Source organism: Pelodiscus sinensis, chromosome 4, assembly GCF_052426305.1.
Source record: "Pelodiscus sinensis isolate ZL-2025 chromosome 4, ASM5242630v1, whole genome shotgun sequence".
Lineage (NCBI taxonomy): Eukaryota > Metazoa > Chordata > Testudines > Trionychidae > Pelodiscus > Pelodiscus sinensis.
The window spans coordinates 101,375,119-101,401,547 of NC_143055.1; the positions used below are offsets into that span (position 1 = coordinate 101,375,119).

Here is a 26,429-nt window from a genome sequence, read left to right on the forward strand (position 1 = left end):
CTTCTCATCTACTGAAGACATACCTCAAGTGCAACAGCAATCTGGGACTGGTGTTTTGTTGCTTTTTGCTTTAAATATAAAGGCATTGTTTTTTTTCTATTACAATAAAGCTACATCTACACTGCAGCACCATTTGTATCCCAAAATAGTTTTCCGTGACTTTTGAGCACACCCATTATTTTGAAATATAACGGGCTTGCTATTCCAATGTCCCTGTAAACCTCATTCCACGAGGAGTAAGAGATGTTTCAGAATAGTGATTTATTTCAAAGTAAGTGCCGTGTAGATAGCGCCAAATTTTGAAATAAGGTATTTCAAAATTGACTTGAAATAAGCTACATAATTTGCGTAGCTCAAATTGCATAGTTTATTTCGAGCTATGGTTGCACTATTGACGCACCCTTAGTGTCCTACTTCAAAGAGCTTTTTTAAATTAATAGGATTTCCAAATGAACACAAGACTCCATTTTAATTACAGTGTCCCCACAGAGCTCATTGTGTTACTGTAAATGCCATGAACCTGGAAAGTATCAGAGGGGTAGCTGTGTTAGTCTGAATCTGCAAAAGCGGCGAGGAGTCGCTCCTACACTTCAGTTAGTCTATAAGGTGCCACAGGACTCCTCGCCGCATGAACCTGGAAAGAATCGCTGAGATGGTACCTGAGGCCCAGATCCTCAAAGGTATTTAGGTCCCTAAGCACTAATTTCAGTGGGAGTTAAATACCTTAATACAACTGAGGCTCTGGGGCCTATCCTACTGCCTGGGGCAGCTGTGAGATACCTGCTCTGGCAATCTAACATATGCAGCTGGAGTGAAAGGTGGTAATTAAGAAATATATACACTTTCTGATAAAGATGGACTGAAAGCTGTTCTTTTAGCATGCTCTAGCACAAAATTGAAATGCCCAAGACCTAAATACTATTCGATATCAAAATCTCCCAATTAATTACTTTTCCCCTTAAAGCAGTACTATTTGTTGCTGAGCATCATTAGAATTAAGTCTTAAAGCCTGTTCTCTGGGAGAAGTCCTTTTAAAACTAATTTTTAATTAAGCAAGTGCCAATTAAGTGGAGTGCACTGAATAAACTCCCATGCCTAGCAACTATCAGCAATGCGGCAGCCAGCACCAGTGCATGGCAGCAGTAAGTTTCCTAATGTGGTGTGGAAGAGCTCCGATGAAACATACACTGAGAAACTTGACCAGTAAGCACCACTATAAGACTGGCAGAACGTAAAGGTATTTAACTCTCCCTCCTCGAAGCATATATCTAGTACTGAGCTGTGCTATCTGCCCAGCAGATGCAACTGAAGATCAGGACAATTATACGTATCCTGGGGTATTCATTACTTCCTTCTCTTGTGGGATGGCTGGGAGAAAAAGATGTGTAATAACCCTGGCTACCACAAACACACAGTTAATTAAACATGCTATGCAGAGATAGATGAACATGTTATGCATCCTATTTAGATGTGCCTGGGGGAAGCAAAGTCTGACTGATACATTAAAATAACTTCTCTATTAGATTATGCTACAGAGATTAATTTTCCATTTTATCAACTCAGCACTTAGATATAAAACCAATGTTATATGGTAACTACATGATCTACATGATGGTTTGTATGGCTAGAAAAGATCCAACTCTAAATTTTAATTATTGCAAAAGAATTATTGCAACAATGAAATTTCTCTTTACGTGTATTATTATTTTACTTCAAACAAAAGTACACATGCTGCAATTTGAGGGTTATATTCTGTATTAACTATTAGTGATTTTCTGTGCCATGATTTATGTTAATAGTTGCCATTAATGTATGGTATTCTTGAAGGTATAGTTCTTAGTTAACTGTAGAGCTCCTTTCTTAGCCAATTTAGTTTTCTGAAAGAATTGCAGCATAAATAAATTATTTTATCATACACAGATGCTGAGTTTAGGCAAGGATTAAACAGATTATGAAAATCCTTTCCATAGAGCTTTTTAGCAAAAGCTAGGAAAACATTTTATAAACATTAACTAATGAATCCTCCAAAGATAGTTACTATGCTAGTGCAGGGGTTGGCAACCTTTTCAAACCAAAGAGGCAAACCACATCAAAATTCAGAACAAGTGGTCAAGAAAGAGCCAGTATAAAAATATCTATTTGCATGACTGAAAATATACAACTTAATATTACTAATAATTGACATACGGATTATCGGGAGGAAAGATAGCTCAGTGGTTGAGCATTGGCCTACAGAACCCAGGGTTGTGAGCTCAGTCCTTGAGGAGGCCATTAGGGATCTGGGGCAAAATCTGTCAGGGATAGTACTTAAGTCCTGCTGTGAAGGCAGAGGACTAGATTCAATGACCTTCCAAGGTTTCTTCCAGTTCTAGGAGATAGGTGCCCCCATTCACTTTTTTTATTAGCATAAATGAAACATTGTATTCAAGAACTTTATCTAATGGGGCTTCTGTTGCTGCATTTTTTTGGACATTTCTTTGTAGTTTATATCATAACTGGTCAATTTCAGCTTCCTGAATGTATTCAGGCTGTCTTCTGTCAATCTTGAGAGCAAATTGACTTTGAAGTGATTCATATGAGAATCTGCTCTCACATATAGATGGAGCCAATCACTGAAAGTTAGGTCAAGCTGACATTCTGCATGTTGTTGTATGTGACAAAGTTCTTTCCAAGGTTGCAGAATCAGATTATCATCATGCTCCAATATCTTTGTCAACCCACTTGTGTAGATTTGCCATTTCTGCATGTTGTCGAGCAAGGCATCCTAAATCAGAAGTCAGCTTGACGAATTTTTTCACCCAGATATCTGACTCCTTGAAATCTGCTATTTTCATTTCCAAATCATTGCCTGAGATGCCTGGAAGGAGTGTCAAATCTAATTCTTCAACAGGTGCTTTATGGGCAAATCAAACTTAAACAAAGCACTGTGTTTGCAAAAGTCAACTAAACAAGACTTGAATGTCATTAGGAGCTCAGAAATAAACACAGCAAGCTGCTGTAAATCAAGGCTGATATTTGGATTCTCTCTGATACTAATCACTAAACATTCATAATCTTTCAAAATGTGCCAGTCTGCCCATCTCATTATATTTGTTGAAGACAGTCAATTTTTACTCAAATCCAAACATTACATTTCCAAGTTTGGTTCCACAGATTGCACACAAAGTGCATCCTGATGCACCATGCAAAGAAAGTTCAGAAGTGGGAAGTTCAGCTGTTCTGACAACAGTAAGGAATGCCCTGTATTTGCCAACCATGCTTGGTGCACAGACAAAAGATTATCCAACTGTATTTCTTTTTCGTTTACAAAGTTGATCACAGTTTTAAGGATGTCTTCGCCTCTTGTTTGATTTTTTTAGTGGTAATATTTCAATCCTTTCTTTGTGCACAGCATTTTCACAAATATATTGTCCCAGAATACAAAACTGATCAACGTCACATATGTCAGTTGTCTTGTCCAAAGCAAATGAAAAAAAAGTAGCTGTTCTCAAATTTTGATTTGTTCCTTGTCAATTTGATGGGCCGTTTTCACAGCTCTGTTATAAACTTTATTTTTTGCCAATAATGGTATGTCTTGAATTTTCTGTAAGATTTTGTCGTTGTGAAACTAGTTAAATAGTTCATGACCAATTTTTAGCATGCATCTCTTCACATAATCCCTGTCAGTGAAAGGCTTCCCCTCTTGAATAATGCTGAATGAGCCTGCAAAAACTTGTGGAATTAAGTGCCCACTTTTTTTTTTTTCGACCATGCCAGTAGGCTATTTTGTCCAGTGTTCATTTTTCGCTGCAACTCCTAGCAGGCTTTTTTTCATGTGTCACCCTTGGGTATTTTGTAGCAAATGCTGCATGTTTCATCATGAAATTATTTTATTTTGTTTTGTTTTGTTTAAGAGCAATCTCTCACTACAAATGAGATAGTGTGGAGATCCAGACCTATCCACAAATACATACAAGTCTGTTTACTCCTGAAAATTTTGGTACTCGTCATCTCTCTTTCTCTTCACCATTTTTAGAGTTAGGGGGTCACAGAGTTCACCATCATGTATGATTGATGGAAAGATTTCTTGACCTATCAAATAAAAAGAGAATATGCATAACCCTCAATAAGTAGAGAGGATGGTTGTTAAAATGAACAGTTACAGGTGAACTAGACAACAAGATCATATTGACATGAGTAATTGCACGTTTTTAAATTTTAATTTAGAAAGTTGGGTATATTTTGGGAACGACAAAAAAGCCATATTTGGCTATAGTGCCATAGGTTGCAGACCCCTGTTCTAGTATATAGATTACGTTTAAGGCAATGAGAAGATAAGTGACTTGTCCAAAGTTCTGCAGTGAACTGGTAACAGAATTTGGAATAAAATCTCAGTCTTAATCCTTGGTACTGCACTCACATCCTTTTCTATATATTTCAGCGTAGGCAAATGTAGGACAATACTTAAAAACATTTTAATTAAACAATGGTGTTCTGCTTTCAGAGGCCCAGCTAGAGCAAGGACTATGGCATATTTTGGGGAGGGCAAAGGACCAATCCATGTGGATAATGTGAAATGTACAGGAAATGAGAGATGCTTGGCAGACTGCATAAAACAGGATATTGGAACACACAACTGCCGTCACAGCGAAGATGCTGGCGTTATCTGTGACTACTTTGGCAAGAAGGTCTCTGGGAACAGTAATAAAGGTGAAATACTTTTGTGAGATTTATGAAAAACTAGGTATATTAATTATGATGATAGCTGGCAAAAGAAATGGAAAGAAGCGGACCTCAAGGAGAAAAACGTATCTATAGAAAAAAAGCTGAGAAATGCTCAGTATATTAAAATCTATGAGTCAGGTGCTTGCTCTCTCTGTAAGTCTGACAGTACAAAGGAAACACAAAGACAATTTAAATGGCACAGGGGAATCCTCTAGAAGTGTAACCCCGTGGAGACCATTAGTTAGGTACAGCCAGGGCTTTAAGTTATGCTTAAGTAAAATGAGATCAAGGGAGGCATAAAGGTGAGTGAACAACCACCTTTGTCCTCTCCCACCAGCTGTGCCAAGTACAGATTGGAGACAACTAAGGAATGAAACCCATATAGGGTGAAATTCTGCTCTCACACCAGTGTAAATTTGGGATTATTTAATCATATGCAGTGTGATTATATCCATGCTAGCCTCAGGGCATTAGCGACACAAAATGGATGAGTAATACTGTGTATTAGACCAATTTCTGTTGGAGAGAGAGACATGCTTTTGATCTTAAGAGTTTATATAGGCAGTTAGGACATGATTCTGCAAGGTGCTGAGTGCCCTCACTATCCAATGAGACCTGAAGAGCTCTGTGTAAGCACAAAAACTTCTGGTCCAATAAAAGGTATTACCTCATTCACTCTGTTTTTCAAATTTGTAGAAGTCAAAGGTGTGACTCCAGATTTACACTGATGTAACTAAGATCAAAATATTGGTTTTATGTTTAAATCACTTTAGATATGAAAAATAATGAAAGATTTCCAGCTCTGTGTGTATAATTCATATTACAACCTTCACATTTATTAAGAGATTCTTTTTAGTGGATCGCATGCAAAAGGGTACCTTGTTCTTACACTGAGAACTGAAAAGTCCAAAGATTATGGTTTGAATAATTGTTCAGATTTCATTTTGGGAATGGGGGTAGTGCTCATTGTCTACAGTCCTGAAAATATTCTGAGCCAGACAGAACCTTTAAAAGCTGTGGATCAAAAACCTATGTATGTGAGTCTTTTTATGGAGAAATAACATTGTGTAAGTCAATTACTGACACAAGAAACATAATAAAATACACTTTTCTTTATCTGCTGTTTGGGAGTTCAAAGCCTAAACCACATTTTCTATTTAGATTCCCTTGCTTCCGTTTGTGGATTGAGGTTGCTGCATCGTAGACAGAAGCGGATAATTGGTGGTAAAAATTCTTTAAGGTAAATGACATTCAATACTGTAAAAGTCACTTTTAGTATAAAAGTGTGGGATGTACAGTTGCCATAAACCATCAGTCTTGTTTAGCTACTGATTAAATTTTTTGCTTCTCATGAAATAAATGCAGATTAACAATGTGAATTTTGCTATGTTGGGCTTAGTTGGGCACAAGGAACATAATTTTGTTCAGGTATAGTTTTTTTTCAAGTCAGTTAGAACTGGTTGAATTTTTCACCCGTTAATTCAGAGTGAAGCATAGCTTTGTGCAGCCCCATCCAAAGGCTGGTTTTCCAGCTTACATCTCTTCATCTTCCGTCTCTGTGCCAGGCTCTGTGGTTCATTGTGACCTTTCTGTGTATAGTAGTCACACATACTATACACTCACACTGTGGTAATACTATACATTCACAATGTAACTTTGGCAGATTAACTTTTCCCCGCTGCCTGCTCTCTGCCAGAGCCTTTCCTGGCTGCCAGCATCTTTCTTGCAATGCTTAAAGCACTCCAGCAGTGGAAAGCTGCTGGAGTGTTTCACTGTAGCAGGAAAGAGCTCCAGCAAGGGGAACTACCAGAGCCCTTCCTTATAGCTGCAGTCTTTTCCTTCAGTGTTGAAAGGCTCCAGCAGTGGAAAAGCCTTTGTAAATGGAAAGACACAACTTGAACAAGCAAAAAGCCATGGAGGTTATGTATTCAAGTACATACCCACATCCTTTCCTCTACTTGCTTAAGTCATGCCTCACCTTACCATCTGCAGTGTTATTTATACATGTGATAGCATACTATGCACATTACATGCTTTTAAAGGAGGCACCCTGTAATACACAGTAATTATACATACACTTCCATAGGAGCCACTCTGCCTATAGTACTTCTTGTACAGCCCTCATATGGGACGTAGAGAATGGTTGTTTTTATTTCTCGTATCTTTGAGAGCCATTTGATGGCAATATACAATATTCAGCATTTGAGCCACTGAACACACAAATTTTATTTCATGTTTCAGTATCTTGAATGACTGTGGAAATCTTACAGATGTCTAATGAGAATGCTTGAGATTTTGAATTCAAAATTTGCTTTATGTGAATACTCTAATATATACTTAAATGTTGTTTTGAATTAATATTCCTACTGATGAATTTGTTCACTGGAGTATTCATAAAAAGCTCACACAAAAGGAGCAAGCATGCCTTCAAAGCAAATCCGAAAACCAGATAAAAAAATCACTGATAAATGTTAGCAGTATTTACCAAACTCGGTGGCTGATATTGCATTTCACTTTTAGGTACATTGTAAATTTAATCTTTAAACATATTAGATTACCCTTCTTAGAAAACAGCCATTGCAGTTTCTCCTGAGAAGCAAATCCAGACCAATAGCTATGGACCATATAGATGGATCTTTGGGACTGTCATGAATTTAAAAAAAACCTAAAAGGCTAAATAATGAAAGAAGGTTGTGTATTATTAATTCTTTAAATACATTTTGCTTACATAAAATATACTTCTTTGATGATGATATATCTGTGAAATAGGACTTTTAATTACAGTAAAACTCCAATAGTCCGGCATCCAGTAGTCCGGCACTCCTGATAGTGCAGCATCAAAATGACAAGGGCCTAGTGAGTGAGCTTCTGCAAAAAATGAGTCACAAGGTAACAGTGGCAGCAACTGAACTGAGCGAAAAGGGTAAAAAAGGGTTAAAAAAACTAAAACATTACAGTATATTGTATACAGTATGTACAATAAAAAGGGTTTAAGAACACTTTATATACTGTATACAGTATACATAACTATTTTATAGTACCTCCTGATATTCCGGCATATCTGATAATCCGGCACCACCTAGGTCCCATAGGTTCCGGATTATCGGAAGTCTACTGTAACTAGTAGTTGGTTCTTAGCCATATTGGTATATGACATGCACCCAGACTTGTGTAATTGCAGTTACAGGTAGACTAGTTTTCTTAATATTTATGAACTATGACAACCACAAAGACTATATGAATACAGCAGTAAAGAACAAGATACAAGGAATTTGATGGCGAATGATACAACGAATATTAAAGTTTTTATATAAATAAAAGCGGTGGACCATCTAGAATACCATGTACAGTATCGGTTACCTCAACTCAAAAAGGATATTGCAGAACAGGGGTGGAGTTCAGAGAACAACTCCTAAAATGACAAAAATAATATAGAAAAAAAAATGACATATGCAGAGATTGAAAAGATTGGGATTGTTTACCTTAGAAAGGAGAGAAATAAAAGGAGATAAACATACGAAATGACAGTATCAAGAACAGAGATCAGAAACTTCTCTTCTCCCAGTATCATAACACAAGAACAAGGGGACCGGTTATTAAATTAAAAGGAGAGAAATTTAAAACCAATAAAAGGGAAATATTTTTTCACACTGTGCATTATTAGACTGCTGTAGTTAGTGCTACATAAAGTCATTGAAGCAAAGTATTACACCAGATTCTAAAAAAGAATTAGATATTTGTATAGCGGTCATGATTATGAGTTATCATAATTCAAACATACTTTTTTGAAAGGGATATCAAACCTCACACTTCAGGTCTTAAGTTAATTTTTAACTATTAGAGACCTGCATGAGACCTATGTGAATGTCAGATTACCCTACGTTCCCTTGAGCATCTGGTACTTCTCAGTGTTACCCACAGGACACTGGACTAGATGGAACATTGCTTGATCCTATTTAGCAATTCCTGTGTTCCAGTATTTCTATTCAAATGGATCGTTTACAGGGACAGAACAAAATTAAACTAGCTACTACTTATGTTTTCTCTCTTCCCTTCTTGCTAGTTTTGTATATGAGAAGATAAAAGAACTAAATCTTGTGATTCCACAATGAGTTCTATCTTTAGACAGTGGGCATATGTATTCTTGATCTGATAAATTGTTTGGATTTATTTTGAACAGATGACCACATGTGGAGTTGAGAAGGAGCTAATCTGTGCATTTGTTGTTGTTTTTTGCCTTCCCCTAAATCCCGTTGATTTTGAAGGGTAGATGGAACTACTTCGGCTTTTGCCGAAGCTCACTCACTAGGCTCTTGCCATTTTGATGCCAGACTATTGGATGCCGGACTATTGGAGTTTTACCGTATTAGCTTTAATGGGAAAAGAAAAGTAGATTTTTCATGGAATTATCCCCACCTCTACTCCCAGATTTTTGGCTTGGCAGCCATCTCCTTTACAGTTTCATAGTTTTTATATAGTAACTATTAGAATTGATACCTTTTCTCTCATATGGACAATATTTGGTGGGGGACAGAGATTATATGTTTTTGGCATTAAGGACTTATTCTGAGAAGGGATGGTTACACTGATTCAGTGGGATGAAGGGCTTAGAAGTTGGATGTCCAAGCAGTCTATAAACTATCCTTGAGGATTGTTAAATGGAATTCTTAATGCTATGCTAACATGATTAAATGGAGTCCCAATTGTTACTCAGTAAATAACATTTTAAGTTGTTTAAACCAATGTAGTAATATTGACTTTACACTCTTGCCAGTTACCTTTACTCTTCCATTTTGCTTAGCACACTAAAAGACATGACTGATTTTTTTCTCTCTTTAGGGGCGGCTGGCCCTGGCAGGTTGCCCTCCGACTAAAATCATCTCATGGTGATGGAAGACTCTTATGTGGTGCCACTCTCATCAGCAGCTGCTGGGTACTCACTGCAGCACACTGTTTCAAGAGGTAGTGCTGCATGATTAACAATGGGATTGTTTTCCACTACCACTGCATTGTTACCTTAGCTAGGCCAATGGGAAGGATACAGAGGCAAAAACCCTATCCTCACTACCAGCATATTGAAAATTTTTCCCCAAAAGACAGATTTCTGTTTTTTAAAATAGTGCTGAATTTAACTTGTATGTTTAAACTATTCTTACATTCTAGCATTACACAGATGGCATTCATCACTCAACAAATCTGTGTTCAGAACGTTAGCATTACCAGGGAAAACCTTTATAAAGAAAACTTCAGACTTCCTTAGCATAATCACCTAGGGGTCTGTCCTCATGGGCTGTGTCTAGACTACACCTCTCTGTCGACAGAGAGATGTAGCTTAGGCATGTCGAAATTGCTAATGAAGTGGGGATTTAACTATCCCACGTTTTATTAGCATAAGCATGGCCGCCGCTTTTGTTCGAAATGGAGCTTTTTTGAAAAAAACCCCAGCAGTCTACACGTGGCTCTTTTGAAAAATAAAGCCTTTTTCGAAAGATCCTATAAACCTAATTTTTCAGGTCCTGAGGTTTCCAGGATCTTTTGAAAAAGACTATTTTTCAAAAGATTCACGTCTATACTGCTGTTTTTTTTTTCCGAAAAAGTGGCGGCCATGTTTATGCTAATGAAGCGTGGGATATTTAAATCCCCACTTCATTAGCAATTTTGATATGCCTAATCTACATCTCTGTTGACAGCTCTGTAACACCCTGAGACACCTCAGTGTTAACCTTACAAAATGAGTACATGAATCCTGTGTTGTATTTTGATATTCTGTCTGAGAAAGCATAGTCAGATATGAAACTTAACATTCTTCCTGTAATGTTTACAGACTAATTGAGTTTATCTGTAAGATCCTCTCTCTGATCAAATATTTTTGTTTTGTGCATTCTAAGGGAAAAGTAAATTTGCACTATGCTCTTGTCTGGAACTAATTAGTTTTTCTTACTCCTTCAGCCAGACTATTAGCAACTGCCTTACTCTTTGGTTTCTTAGGGTATAAAAATTAAGTATTTTGCAGCCATCTTAAGAATTCCCCCAGCACACTCAGGAAAGCTTTAAAACACATTCAGCCAAATATATGGATAAGTCTAAGAGGTTTTAAGCTACTGCGGCTTACACCTTCTTCCAGCCACTCAGCCTACCATAGAGTAAGTTACACCAGCTTCAGCTTCCTTCCAGCCATTTGTAACTATAGCTCTCATACAAATCATCTCTGAATTGACCTGTTTTATTTCACCGTGTACATTAAACTATCATCTAACTTTTCTATATTTATTCCCTCATTTCTGCTTTTTATATATTTTTTTATTTTTTACTATCTTTCTGCTTAATTTCTTTTCTGATAGCCCAATCCAGTATTAGTAACATCACAATCACTGCTGCTGAAGTTACTGCAACATCACAAGCACTGATGTAAATAGCAAGGCAGTGGATATAATACGCAGACATGGAGAAATCTTCATTTTGCAGCAATGACTAGGAAAGAAATATAGAAGAACTTCATAATAATAATAAGAAGGAAGCTGGATAAAATTGATCTCAAAGATGCTGTGAGCAATTTAACTTTAACCTTTGTCCCTTTCTTTTTTCCTCACTTCTTAGTAGAAGAGAGGCAGGAGATTGCGCTCATTAAAATGAATGGAAATTGGTACCTTTTATTTAGAGGCAGCTGCTCAACATATTTTCATTTTCCTGTTTCCAACTGCCATGTGGGACTCTTCTTGGTAACTGTTCAAACCTTAATAGCTAGACTCTGTTCATTAAATTGCACACTGTTTCCACTGAGATTCAACGTGGTTTTGTTGCAGAATATGAAAGTGCAAAGTCTTGGGTTTCTATCATTAAAGCTACTATAAACTGAACTCTTAATACCTGTTCATGAGTCCCATGATGATAACAAGGGATGAAGGTTAGCAGAATATTTTAGACTTTTGATAAAGCATTTTTTTCAAGACTTGAAAACAAAGCCCACTCTACCCTTCTCTCCTGTTACTGAAATTTTGACAAATAATAACTTGCATTTCACATTTTGGACATATGGGGGAAGATTCTTCACCCCAAAAGAGCTCCATTCAGGCACAGCAGAGAAAGAGGAAAACCATAGAATGCAGGGATTTGAGTGTATAAACAGTTAATGGATAAGCCTGGGCTTATTAGCTAACGTTCACAGTTAAACGCCGGGGCTCACCCTGCTCCTGGAGAGCCACCTGTCACCCCAACGCTGCTGCCTGTGATGTAAAGGCAGCAGTGTGGGGTGGCAGCTGGCTCCCTGGGAACAGCATGCACCGGCTCCGAGGGAGCTGGATATGAGTATTGTCCACTGAGTTTTTCAGCAGTTACACATTTACATAATTACCCACGTTTTAACATCTCTAATAGGAAACCAGTTGTGGTTTGCTGATCTTCAACTGGCCAGGAGGCAGCTCTAGCTTAAATCTGTGGAGAAGGTGATGTTCTGCGCCCTACTGTAACTTTCCGGTTTGCACATGCCCTGATCTTAGGGAATGCCCAAGGCATACTACTTGCATCCTTTTTTGCCAGGAGTAGGGACAGAGGGCACAAAATATGGCAGAGCTGCCACTGTGATCTTTCTGCCAGCAAAGTTCTTGTACCCAGGACTAGTTCTTCAATAACACTGGCATAAGACCAAAAAAATTCAGGCTGTCTCCCATGTACTCTTTAATGTGCCTTGTAGCACAAAAATAGGCATCCACTGCATGCATTTTTCAGCTTTTCTTATTTGTTGTAAATAGAAAAATAGATATTTTCCTTTTATAGCCTTTTGCCCACATGTAGTTAAGGATGTTAACTTTAAATTAATCAGCTATTCAATTAGTCGATAAGGGCACCTCTGCCTTTGAAATGTAGCAAGAGCCAGCAGGGCTCTTGCTACATTTCAAAAGCTATGTGCATGCGGGGAGTACAGGGCCAGCGAGGGACTCAAGCTGTACTGTCTCCAGGGGTGGGGAGCAGGGGTACAGCGGGGAACTGGCTGGAGAGGGCTAAATTTCAAAAGCAGGGAGCACAGGGCCAGTGGGGGACTGCTTGAGTCCCCTGCTTGTCCCGTGCTCTCGCAGTGCATCTGCTTTTTAAATGTAGTAAGAGGCTCGCTCTTGCTACATTTCAAAGGTGGAAATGCCACCATCCCTGCATCCCTGCTCCCCACCCGCAGAGATGATGCTGGGGGGAAACCAGCTTTTAAGCCAGCTCCTGCTTCCCCACTTGCTGCCTCTCTCTGATAGAGGCAGCAAGGGGGGGAGGAGTGACTAGTCAACTATCAGATAAGCATATGTTTATCGGATAGTTGATTAGTCGCTTATATCCCTACATGTAGCAACTCAATTGGAGCATCTCTTCTTGGGTTGAATCTGAGCAGACACCTCCATTCTCAACTGCTCATTGATATGCATCTGAGCAAGTATGTACACGTGCCTAAGCAGAAACCTTCAGTGAGGACCAAAACTCCTCTATGGTATAATTCCACTGGTTTGAATGGCTGCACTGGGGACTGATTTGGCTTTCTGCATCCCAAATTCCCATTGATCAAGTGCTTATTCTCGCTAATGCTTATATGGGAAAGCAAGAATGCAGAGCCTTATAGTGAGAATGGTGGAATGAAGGCATTTGTAGTAGTTATAAGAACATAAAAACATAAGAACGGCCGTACTGGGTCAGACCAAAGGTCCATCCAGCCCAGTATCCTGTCTACCGACAGTGGCCAGCACCAGGTGCCCCAGAGAGGATGGACCGAAGACAATGATCAAGCAACTCGTCTCCTGCCATCCCTCTCCAGCCTCTGACAAACAGAGGCCAAGGACACCATTTTATCCCCTGGCAAATAGCCTTTTATGGACCTAACCTCCATGAAATTATCTAGCCTCTCTTTAAACTCTATTATAGTCCTAGCCTTCACAGCCTCCTCTGGCAAGGAGTTCCACAGGCTGACTACACGCTGTGTGAAGAAGAACTTTCTTTTATTAGTTTTAAAACTGCTCCCCATTAATTTCATTTGGTGTCCTCTAGTTCTTCTATTTAGGGAACTAATAAATAACTTTTCTTTATCGGCCCTCTCCACGCCACTCATGATTTTATATACCTCTATCATATCCCCCCTCAGTCTCCTCTTTTCTAAACTGAAAAGTCCCAGTCGCTTTAACCTTTCCTCATATGGGACCCGTTCCAAACCCCTAATCATTTTAGTTGCCCTTTTCTGAACCCTTTCCAAGGCCAAAATATCTTTTTTGAGGTGAGGAGACCACATCTGTACACAGTATTCAAGATGTGGGCATACCATAGTTTTATACAGGGGCAGTAAGATATTCTGGGTCTTATTTTCTATCCCTTTCCTAATAATTCTTAGCATCCTATTTGCCTTTTTGACCGCCACTGCACACTGTGTGGTAGTTTTCAGAGAACTGTCCACGATAACTCCAAGATATCTTTCCTGATTTGTCGTAGCCAAATTAGCCCCCATCATACTGTACGTATAGTTGGGGTTATTTTTTTCCCGATTTGCATTACTTTACACTTATCCACATTAAATTTCATTTGCCATTTTGCTGCCCACTCACTCAGTTTGGTGAGATCTTCTTGGAGTTCCTCACAGTCTGCTTCTGTCTTGACTATCCTAAACAGTTTTGTATCATCTGCAAACTTTACTACCTCACTGCTTACCACTTTCTCCAGATCATTTATGAATAAGTTGAAAAGGATTGGTCCCAGGACTGACCGTTGGGGGACACCACTAGTTACTCCTCTCCAATCTGAAAATTTACCATTTATTCCTACCCTGTTTCCTGTCTTTTAACCAGTTCTCAATCCAAGAAAGGACCTTCCCTCTTATCCCATGGCCATGTAATTTACACAAGAGCCTTTGGTGAGGGACCTTGTCAAAGGCTTTCTGAAAATCCAAGTATACTATATCTACTGGATCCCCCTTATCCGCATGCTTGTTAACCCCTTCAAAGAACTCTAACAGATTAGTAAGACAGGATTTCCCTTTACAGAAACCATGTTGACTTTTGTCCAACAAATTATGTTCTTCTACGTGCCTTACAATTTTATTCTTTACTATTGTTTCGACTAATTTGCCCGGTATTGATGTTAGACTTACCGGTCTGTAATTGCCAGTATCGCCTCTACAGCCCTTTTTAAATATTGGTGTCACGTTGGCTACCTTCCAGTCATTAGTTACGGAAGCCGATTTAAAGGATAGGTTACAAACCACAGATAATAGCTCAGCAATTTCCCATCTGAGTTCTTTTAGAACCCTTGGATGAATGCCATCCGGTCCCGGAGATTTGTTAACATTAAGTTTTTCTGTTTGTTCCAAAACCTCCTCTAATGACACTTCAATCCGGGACAGTTCCTCAGATTCATCACCCACAAAGGACGGTGCAGATTCAGGAATCTCCCCAACATCCTCAGACGTGAAGACTGAAGCAAAGAAATCATTTAGTTTCTCTGGAATGGCTTTATTGTCCTTGATTGCTCCTTTTATAGCTCGATTATCTAGGGGATCTACAGGATTTTTAGCAGGCTTCCTGCTTCTAATGTACTTAAAAAACACTTTGTTATTTCTTTGGCTAGTTTTTGGCTAGCTGTTCCTCAAAATCTTTTTTTGCTTTTCTTATTACATTTTTACACTTGATTTGACAGTGTTTATGTTCTTTTCTATTTATCTCACTAGGATTGGACTTCCACTTCATAAAAGATACCTTTTTGTCCCTCACTGCTTCTTTTACATGGTGGCTAAGCCACGGTGACTCTTTTTTAGGTCTCTTGCTATGTTTTTTAATTTGGGGTATACATTTAAGTTGGGCCTCTATTATGGTGTCTTTAAAAAGTTTCCATGCAGCTTTCAGGGATTTGGCTCTAGTCACTGTGCCTTTTAATTTCTATTTAACTAACCTCCTCATTTTTGTGTAATTCCCCTTTTTGAAATTAAATGCCAGGGTGCTGGACTGCTGAGGTGTTCTTCCCACCACAGGAATCAGTGGATTTATCAGTGGATTTAGTATGGAGAATGTACTTGCCTTATATATTGAGTAGCTAAGTAAGGAAGAATTTTTAAATTACTAGTGCTGTATTACAAAGAACTTTTTTAAGTCTGATAGTGACAAACACACCATCTTCAACAGTTTTTGCAGCCAGAACACTGACACGGACAACTGCTAGAGCTCCATTCAGACACAGCAGAGAAAGGGGATGACCATAGGAAGCCAGTTGCAGCTCCCTGATCCTCAGCCACTGGCCAGGAAGCAGCTCTAGCTTACATCTGTGGAGAAGGTTGCATCAGTGTAATTAAGATTGCATTGATATGATTTAGATTGGGATATCCCACATTCCTAGCACATTTCACGAGGCTTACAGGAGTGGTTGACAAAGGCTTCCCTTGTTGACCGCGCCGCGTCTAGATCACCGTGCTGTGCTGGATCAGCTGATTGTCGGCACAGTGTGGCAGCCATTTTTATTTTAACAAAGCGGGGATTATTTAAATCCCTGCTTCATTGACTATGTCGAGTAAATTACTTTACATGGCTCCGTCGATGGAGCCAGGTAGTCTAGACACACCCTTCATGTAGAAAGGGCAGAAACTAATCTCACTCAAAATTTAACATTTTAATTAGAACGATTAAATATCTGTTTTACGGTAGGATGCAGAGGTCATGGTCAAGAAGCATATCTTATATTGAGTGCTGTACAAAATGCTTAAAAACAATCCCTGCTCTGAGGAATTTAAATCTAAAGACAAGACATACGTGGTTGGGGGAAGAAAGTTAAGTGTCATAGTAACATATGGTAGGTAGACTAGCTAAGTGAAGAATTTGCAGGGTCCCCTTTTCTTAAATCAGTATGAAATAGCTAACCACTCTAAGTTTTTAACAACTCTAGCCATTAATTAAAGTGTTTTATAAATAGCTCCAACTGCATTTTACACATCTTATCCAGAAGTATTACTAAACAGATCTCCAAGGCAGCAATTTTATCTTAAGCATTGAGATCAACACAAGAAGGAGCCCATATTAAGCGTACAGTTAGGGAGTGAAGCGTGCAGCTGTGGCACTTTTTCCCCCCAAATGCCACTGATGTACCTAGTACAATGGAAGGTACTGGTTTTCTGCACATACACTTTTGAGGAACTATACCCCTAATTATGTCCTATAGAGGTGGGACTACATTTGCATCTTGGTTAAGAGCAAGTCTAGAACCCAGTTCTGCAAGTCCTCTTCACACACAGGACTTTCAGGATTGGATTTTTAATGTCACCAAATAAATCAACTCTATACTACCATACTGCACTGATCATAGTTTAGACATTGACATGAAGAGGAAAATGAAAGTTCAATAAAATTATGAATGGTGTGGTCAAAGTGAATAAGTGTTATTTACTCCTTCACATAACACAAGAATCAGCGATCTCCCACTTAAATCAACAGCCAGCACGTTTAAAACAAAAAACGAAGGAAGGACTTCTTCATGCAGAGCACAGCTTACCCATGGAACATGTTGCCAGGGGACACTGTGCAGGTCAAAACTGTAACAGGGTTAAAAAACGAACTATGTAAGTTTGCTAATGCTAGGCCCCTCAATAGCTATTGGTCAAGATGGTGAGGAAAACAATTCTATGCTCTGGGTGTCCCTAGCCAATGATTGCTTATTCTGTTCACTCCTCTGAAGCACCTGGCATTGGCTACTGTCAGAAGACAGGATAGTGGACTAGATGGACTATTGGTCCAACCCAGCATGGCCATTCTTAGGACACACTCTCCAGAGTATCCATCAACAGACGCACATAACTGTAGCTGTGCACTGACTTAATTGTGTCTCAAAGTTACTACTGAATATACTATGGCTACTTCTGTGCTCCTTGCATATTTTGGCCAAACCCTCAACGCAGGATGCATAAAGCCTCCAATTTTCAAGTATAAAGGAAATGGGTATAAGGTAAATTCCTGCCTGATATAGCCATACCTGTCACTCACTTATTTCCCTACTCCAGCATAGTGGACCTGTCAGGGAATGCTAGGGAACAGGAGAGCATCAGGTCAGAGTACCTTGTGTTGCGGTAATCTCTGGTTATCATGACTGTTAAAAGTGGGCCTCAGTTGGAATAGTCCTGAGACTGCTTTCATTTTGTGCCAGCTTGTGAGAGTGCTAGGTGATTTTAAGCCAAATTTGTCCCCCTTGGTGTCCTATGCCAAGTGCAATTCAGCCAAGCCTAGGCATCTGGGCTTTTGGGGGCAATACAGTTTGGAAAAATCTATCCCTCCATTTCTTTGTGCTGCACTATTCAAAACTTGCATAATGCAAATTGTCAAGTGTTATCTGTGTAAATGTCATGTCACATATATTGCAGAAAGCCCCCAGCTCTCTGCAATACACTACAATACAAGGAAAGAAGTCTCTACTTCCTTATGAGATATACTGTGGTAAACAAGGACCAGATTATGGTCAGATGCTTTTTGTGCACATATGGGATGGACCATCCAGCTGGTGGGCACAATTACATCCTCTGGCTTCTTTGTATCACAGGTATTCTCTCATGTGCTCCCTGTGGCACTAGCCGCTATAGCAGAAGCAGGACAGAAGAGAGGAGACAGGACCATGTATCATTCCCAGTCCTCCTCAGTACACACGTTCACACAAGCTGGAGGAGCTGATCATCACCCTATCATTTACCCACTGGACAATTCTGCTTCTTTTTTGAACTGGCTCTTGTGCAATGTTTAAATGTGACAGAATGCATAATTACATTCTAAGTAGGGATGTGAAAGTATAACCATTTACATGGTTAACCCATGAACCTGGGCACATCGATTAACACGTACGGTTATGTGCAGCCTGGGCGAAGCTAATACTCAGAGGTGGGGCTAGTACTGGGGAGCTCTAAGAGATCGGGGGTTCTAAGAAGCAGTCTGACATTGGGGGGCACTGAGGTATGCGTGGTGGGGAGCAGGCACTGGGGGTGGGACTAGTAGTGGAGAGGCTTTAGGGGCAGGGATAGCAGGGGGGACTCTGAGGACAGGGCTAATATTGGGGAGTGGCACTGGGAGGAAACTGGAGGGGTGCAGTGGGGCTCCAGAAACAGGAGGCTGGTACGGGGGTGTCTGGTGGTGGGCTGTAAGGGACAGAGGGCTGGCACTGAGGTGTTTGGGATGGGGACTGCCATGGGGGGCTCAGAGCGGGAGGCTGGCACAGGGGACTCGGATGCAGGGGACTCTGGAATAAGTGGCTGGTGCTGGGGGGTAGAGTTGGGGTGCTCTAGGGATTAGGGCTGGCACTAGGGGGCTCAGGTATACCCCAGAGCCACAGCGAACAGCTGGCTTCAGCTGCGGTAGCCACCCGCCATGTGGCAACTGCTGGAGCTGAAGCTGGCTGTCCATGACGACTCTGGGGCTTTTGGCAGATGGTAACATTTTATTTCCATATTCATTATTTGCATAATGAATATGCAAATACAGGCAGTCCCCAACTTAGTAACGGGTTACATTCCGAACACCTGATCATAACTCGGAAATACCCTTAAATGCGCTGCCCGCGCTGTTTGAAAAACTTGATGTACATGGTTCTCAAATTGAAAATATTATAATGGGGTTAATGGCAGGTTGGTTGTAAGTACAGATGGTCGTAGTCAGTGTGTCCGTAAGTCGAGGGATGGCTGTATGAAAATAAAATGTTACTGTTCTGCCAAAAGTTTGAGAATGGGTTTGCCGGTCCGTGGTATAAAAAAAGATTGGGAACCGCTGCGCTAGACAAAAGAAAGATATTTACTTTTAATGCTAGTGACTCTGCATCTTGCCATCCTCATACATAGGAACATGCAGACATACGCTACTAAAATAAAAATCACTAATATGTTTTCTAACTTTTATCAGGGATTATCTGAGGCAGTAGGCTTCCATTGAGAATAGAGAGTTATTAATGGCAATGAGATCAACAGTTAAAAATACAGGACCTGAGGCAAAAATTATTGGACTATCTAGCATTGCTTAAGTGGTAAAGGAAAGAGCATCTTTTGCTTAACTGATTAGTCACCAATACTGCGTATTTGGTTTCCTGAGTGAGATTCAACCAAATATGTATATAGCCACGGAGCTATGAAATTCAAGCGGAGAATTGAGGTGTCAATACAAAAGAATTACATTTCATATTTTGGTGGTGGATTCATTTAAGTGAACTATTAAGAGATGATTATATTAGACTGCATTTAAAAGAGGAAATGTTACAGAAAAGGAAATTCTGCATCAGTTTCCTTTGTAGGTTCCTGGTTTTTTTAGTGAAAATGTAAAAAGCTGGCTAATATTTTGGTAACATCAGCTAAACTTATCCTCTGAGTATGTAAGCTCACCCAGTGGGAGAGGTGACACTGGAGGAAAAGTATTTGGCTGGCAACCTAATCCATTCCAGTGTCAGGACACACTTTGCATTCCAAGCATTACATCTGTTCTGTAAATAATCGCTAAGTGTGAAGGGAGACTGTGGTCAAACTGTAGCTTTAACCATTCAGCTACCTTGACCTTGTCTAGTTTGGCGAGCTACACAGTGATAACCGTGGAGTTATTTCTCTGGCAGCATGTAAAAAATATTTCTGAACAGGTATATTTATGCCTCTGTTATGATAATTTCACAGATGAGAATTAAGATGAAAAGTAGTTTGACTTTAACAGTGTTCCAGTTGCCACGTGCATCACTGTGGAGTGTTTTCCATCAATGCCTTATAAATAGAATGTGAAAAGCCTCCCAAGAAATCTTGTTTCTAGGGTCGACATATACTAGCACCTACACTGACATTTTCATCAAAAATGAACACTGTTCAGTTTGAGTTAGAGCTCTTGATTTGGTCATGTCACATCTCATAGCCTTTCACCAAGTTTGCAATGCAATTGATATAGAACTCCTTAAGTCACCTTCCAGAAGGTGCAAACATTACTTTTGCAGCCTCCTATCCAATGCTCTTTATAGTGACAGGCAGCGGAGATTGCTCATATGCTTACTGAATTGTTTCTGCACCTTCATGCAGGGAAGGGCACTCATGATTTCACAAGGAAACAAATTCATTACATTGCTAAAATTTTCCATATTTATAGTAGGCAGAGGCACAGAAGTTGGAACTTGGCGCAAGCAGGGACTGCAGCTTTTAAGCTGGCTCCCCCAGCACCGGCTCCCTCCATTGCTGTCTCTCTCCGATAGAGGCAGCTGGGGGAGAGGAAGGGGCCGAGAAGCGACTAGTCGAGTCACTACTTGACTACCCGATAAGCATTTGCTTATCGGGTAGTTAACTAGTCACTTACATCCCTAATCTACAGTCATACTGGTATTTTTCACTAATAAAACATATCTGTATATGAATATGTAGAAGCACTTCAAGCACTAAAATTTTCAAGATATAATGTTGAGAATTTTTGCATATAACCCATGAAAATTTAACAGCTTTGTCTGTCTTTGCAGCTTAATTAACATACTTGTTAGAACCCATAGTTTACATACAAGTTCCCAGGCAGCATTAACAGGAAAAAGTACATAACCACTGTCCGGTTCTATAGCCACACCAACAGCCAAAATATGAGAAATTTAAACATTGTTTCAGTATAAGTCAAGAAGAATTATGAAATAATATCAGAAATTACAGAAGAACATGATGCTATGAGAAACAGGGACTCTGGTATTTAACATAAATTGCCTATTGTAGCAGCATATGTATAAACATTCCAACTGTATTCTGATCTCAAAGTGCTTTCTGAAAGAGTGTAATGGATGGGAAAAATAAGGCCCAGACATAGACTTGCCCAGGCTCTCACATGAGAGGCAACAGTGAGAACTCAGGTCTCTACATTATAAGCCTACTACTTTGTACTGGCACACAACACACATAATAGTTAATAGCTGTAATAAAGAGGAACCACCGTAAGAGACACCACTACTATATGAGACCAGTATAAAATGACACATCAGTGATAAGACCAAATTAGGCCTAATGCTGTAAAACACAATTATCACTTTTCTTACCTTTTATTTAGTATGCAATGCATTGAAACAATCACCATAACAACACAGACATCCAAGAACATGGGCTAAGTCAGCACACCTGAGGCCGACCATTAACTTATATTCTGAATGTAGTGACTCAATGCTGTCAATAAACCTGCCCTGTTTAAAATAAGGCATGTGCTGATCCAGGCATGGAAGAGTGGGATGCTTGATTTTCAGAGCAGGAAATGGTTAGCATTACTAAGAGGCAGCAGGTGTCTGGGATTTTGACAGCTTTGCTTTGATGCAGAATTTTGGACTTTGCTGATGTCATAGTTCAGATGACCTATCATGCTCCACAAACCCATTTACAGCTTGATGGAGTGTATTGTTGTGTAATATCTGCCTAGAAGCATTACCAGACTAAATAGGATATCTTAAGGCACATTCCTGCCCAATCTGTGGAAATTTTGCCATTTACTTGAAAGAACTGAACCCATAAGATCAAATCGGTGATTTTATTACTGGAGAAAAAATGAGGTTTTAACAGTGAAGATATAGAAACTTATAAAAAATTAAATTCTCTGTGAGAAGTGCCTTAGAAATCAGACCAGCAAACACCAAAACATGCTGGACAGGACCAAAAGCCTCTGAGTGTATTGTAATAAGACAACAAAAGGAAGTACTTTATTTTTCCTCCCTTTATTTGAAGGGACATGCTCCTTTTTTGCTGATGATATTTAGCAATAATACTCAGAATTCTCTAAGGACACTCCCTTCCCATAAAAATGGATCCACTGATAAGTTTTCAACAGACTGTTTTGTGTTCTACCCTAGTGGCTCCCAACCTGTGGTCTGCAGACCCCTGGTGGTCTGTGACGGTACTGCAGGGGTTTGTGGCAAGTTTAAAAGGATTGGGCCCACCATGGAAGAAAAAACCCCTTTCCCGCAAGATTGGTAAACCTCCTTTTTTAGGGCATAAGGATCTTGCGGGAAAACAGGTTTTTGAGCAAACAGAAAACATCCACACTGCTTGTTCTTGTGCAAAAACCCCAGCACAAAAACAGTTTGGCAGAAAATATACAAATGAGATCGCAACTCATGCAAATGAGTCCCTCATTAGCATATTTTTTGCCAAGAAAACTAAGTGTAGATGTAGCCCAGGGGAATAAAGGAGACACTAGACAGTGTGAAAATTTGCAGGTGGAATAGAGGGTCTGGGGAGAGGGTTTTGATAAACCTTTGCCTGATATTTGTACATTCATGGTGAACCAATACATGTCCTACAAGAGGTCTTGAGGAAAAGGGTCCTAAGATTTTATATTAGGGTTAAGACAATAAAACCAACACTTTTCAATCCTAACTGGTTCTTTTCTGGGAATAGAGACAAGGCCTGTAAATCCTAATCCTCAGTAGGCAGTAACAGAAATAATGATATGAGCAATTTCTGGCCAGAGTACCTGTGCCTCCAAAGTATCCTTCAAGTTTCCTCTTCAGTACTGAACATATTAAAAGTCATGATTAGATGAATATATCCCACACAAGTAGCTGCCTGTGACTGAACAGCCTTCAGGTATCTGGGGACATTGGTCCTTCCCACCTTCTGTATTTTTTTCCTTACTTTTTTGTTAGTTTATCTTTGGCTGAGATGTATAGAGGCCTTCAAGCTCCAATGTCCCCAAAATTTTTTTAGTATTAATAATTTTCTTTATTCAAGGTTACATTTTAAAGCTATCTTCTGTTAAAAGTTTCGGTTTTTTCACCTTTCATGAATTTATTTGAGAGTACTGCAGTACTGTTTAGTTTTATTAGTGGTTTTGCATTGGATGTTTGTGTTATACTATTTTTAAACAATATGAGTCTGCTTTTTCTTTTAAAGTAATTGTCTAATAAATGAATACAAGAAACTCTCACTATCTGCATAGCTTAAAGGACTGAGGCTACATCTAGACTGCATGGGGGTTTTTTTTTCAGAAAAAGATACGTAAATTGCTATCTTTTTCCACCTTTTTTTTCGGAAGAGGCTTTTCTGAAATCTACATGGGGCAAAATTTTGGAAAAGCTTCCTTTATCGTAAGATCCCTTATTCCTCTCACTGAGAGGAATACAGGTATGCTGAAAGAACAAGCCCACTTTTTCGGAAACTTCCGAAAAAGTGGATGCGTTCCCTGGACGCGGCAGAGGGAAAGCTCTGCAGTCTAGACATAGCCAGAGAACATAGCCTAAATTTGGAATTTCAAGAAACTTCTGAATTTCACATAACTATTGTTGAGATAACTGGGTTTACCACCAATAAAACTACTTTAGTATTGTCATTTGATTAGTAAAGAGATCCTTTGGTCACAGCTGATTGTCTATTTATGTTGTGAGTTTGTGATATGAGCCCTGCTCTCATTCTCAGGTATGGTAACAACACTCGTAACTATGCCGTGCGAGTTGGGGATTATCACACACTGGTTCCTGAGGAGTATGAGGAGGAAATTGGAGTCCAACAAATTGTGATGCACAAAGAGTACAGGCCTGACAGTAATGACTATGATATTGCACTAGTGAGGTTGCAGGGACCGGAAGAACAGTGTGCCAGATTCAGCACCCATGTTTTACCAGCCTGTTTGCCACTGAGGCGAGAGAGGCCACAGAAAACTGCTCCCAACTGTTACATCACTGGATGGGGTGACACAGGTAAGAGTGACATATATACGAATTCATCCAAATTTTCCTCTGCTTCACCCACAACAATTTGAACTATTTCTTAACAAATTGTTCAATTTGCTATTTCTAACATTAAAAGGTGGAATAATTGTTACCAGGTTTCCTCATTTTTAGATAGGAAAAAAGTTTGTCCCTATACAGGACTAAAAGCACTAATTTCTTTTAATGTAGTTTGTGCTTAAAAAAAAAAAGTGTAATTGTCTCTACCCTTATCTCTTCATTCTCTCAGACTAGTGTTAATTACACTAAATCATTGTTATGTCATCTATCCACTCTTATAGCTTCCCATCAAATTGGGGTCCACACTTTCACTTTCCTTTAAAATCACATTAGCTATGCCATATTTAATCTTATGAGGACCAAAAATACTTTTACTGATTTATTTAAATGACACCTGGATGTCAAATGACAAATGGTGAGAATATGTAATGGAGAATCAAGTGCATGTTATTTTTCCTCTCTTGCTGCTACTGCCATTTCCCAAATCTGAAATTGCAGCAGCAAAGATCTGAGTTAAAGATACAGGGGAGGCAAAAAAACTACAATCAGACTTTTAGATAAGGAGCAGGACCTGTTACTCTACTGGGTATGTACAGGAGTTTCTTTTCCAGAGGGCTCTGTTCCTTCATAAAGAGCCACGATTTACTTTTATGTTTTTATTGGGTTAATGACAGAGGCTTTCCCTGCTGTTGCCATTGGCCGGTGCTACCTGGCAGTGGTCTCGGTGGTGCCCAGCGGGGAAGCAGCAGGCCACACTGCCACCAGGAGCCCTCTAGTGCTGCCACAGCCTGGCATCCAGCCCCACCCATAGGGAGCCAGCTCTGCTAGATGCCCTGGCATCTTCCCACAGGCCCCACTGCTTCCAGGTACTACATAGGGAAGGCACCACATCAGTAGCTGGGGAAGCCCTGGATGTGGCAGGACTGGCACTGTCATGCTGTGGGGCTGGGGAAGCATCCAGGGGAGCCCGGAGGCCTTTCCCGCATAGGACCCACCCATCCTGCCTTCCGCTCAACAGTGCGGGCAGCTGCATTTTCAAGGCGGGGAGAGCTGCTCTGTAGGGCAACTGTGCTCAGCAGGGCTCCTCCAGAAGCCAGGGGAGGGGACTGCCTGTTTCCCCAGGAAGTCAAGGGGTGTATGTGCAGCAGAAGGAGCAGAACCACTAGGGGACTCTGTCCCCTACTTTCATCCCTCACTGAAGAGCTGGTGTAAACAGAGAAAAACTTCTGTATTGCATTGTGCCCAGTGCCCCCCACGCCCTAGCTTTTTGCAGAGGTAAAGAACAAGCTATCTGGAATCTCAGGATTTCCTGTGGTGACAAGGTACCATTTGGGTTGCCATAAACACAAAGCCAGTGCAGAGGACAACAGAAGAGCCACCCAGCGCTGAAGTGGGTAGCAATTCTAAATATTTGGTTTTGTTTAGAAACAATAGCCTGTAGGAACGTGCTACTTCTAGTAGCAATTTCTGATAGGAATTATAGTACCATAGCAATATTATACTAGTAGCAGTCTTACAAGGGAGCATCTCTCTACAAACCACCTACCAATGGTAGCAACGTGAAGCCGGTAAGTGTTGGTCCTCATGCCCAGCCCCCTGCACACCAATCCCCCTCTCTAATTCCCTTCCCTCACCAAAGCCCCACACCCCCAACTTACTCCTGCACCCTCCCTGCCCAGCCAGACTCCCTACCTTAAGCCCCCTCCTTTGCTCTTGCTAACTCCGCCCCAGCCAGACTCCCTATTCCTAGCCTGATTCTGCACACTACCACCCAGACTTCACACCCTCACCCCTCCAGTACCCCACCTCCTGCGCAGATCCTGCACCCCATCTCTATCCCACTTGCTAGCAGCTGTCATACACATGAACCCCTAATTTTTCTGCCTACCCGAGCCTAAGTCGTCCACAAAATCCACTAACTCCGGAACCCCAGAAAGATAATTCTGGCGTATGGGAAACCCTGAACCTCAGTCCTTCCTGTACCTTTCCCTTGCCCCGTGGGGCTGGAGTGCCAGAGGAGTGAGGTGTCTCAGTTGGGGGCCATATCA

At 40.2% G+C, this 26,429-nt stretch overlaps 1 protein-coding gene across 2 annotated transcripts in view; it reads left to right on the forward strand.

The window, feature by feature from the left end:
- PRSS12 (serine protease 12) overlaps positions 1-26,429 on the forward strand; it is a 76,432-nt gene that overhangs the window by 38,385 nt on the left and 11,618 nt on the right. For both annotated transcript variants that reach the window (XM_014579665.4, XM_006112611.5), the window contains exons 9-12: positions 4,484-4,689; positions 5,866-5,944; positions 9,544-9,666; positions 24,071-24,351. In XM_014579665.4, the coding sequence (XP_014435151.3) occupies positions 4,484-4,689; positions 5,866-5,944; positions 9,544-9,666; positions 24,071-24,351 (689 nt within the window). The remainder of the gene's footprint in view (positions 1-4,483; positions 4,690-5,865; positions 5,945-9,543; positions 9,667-24,070; positions 24,352-26,429) is intronic.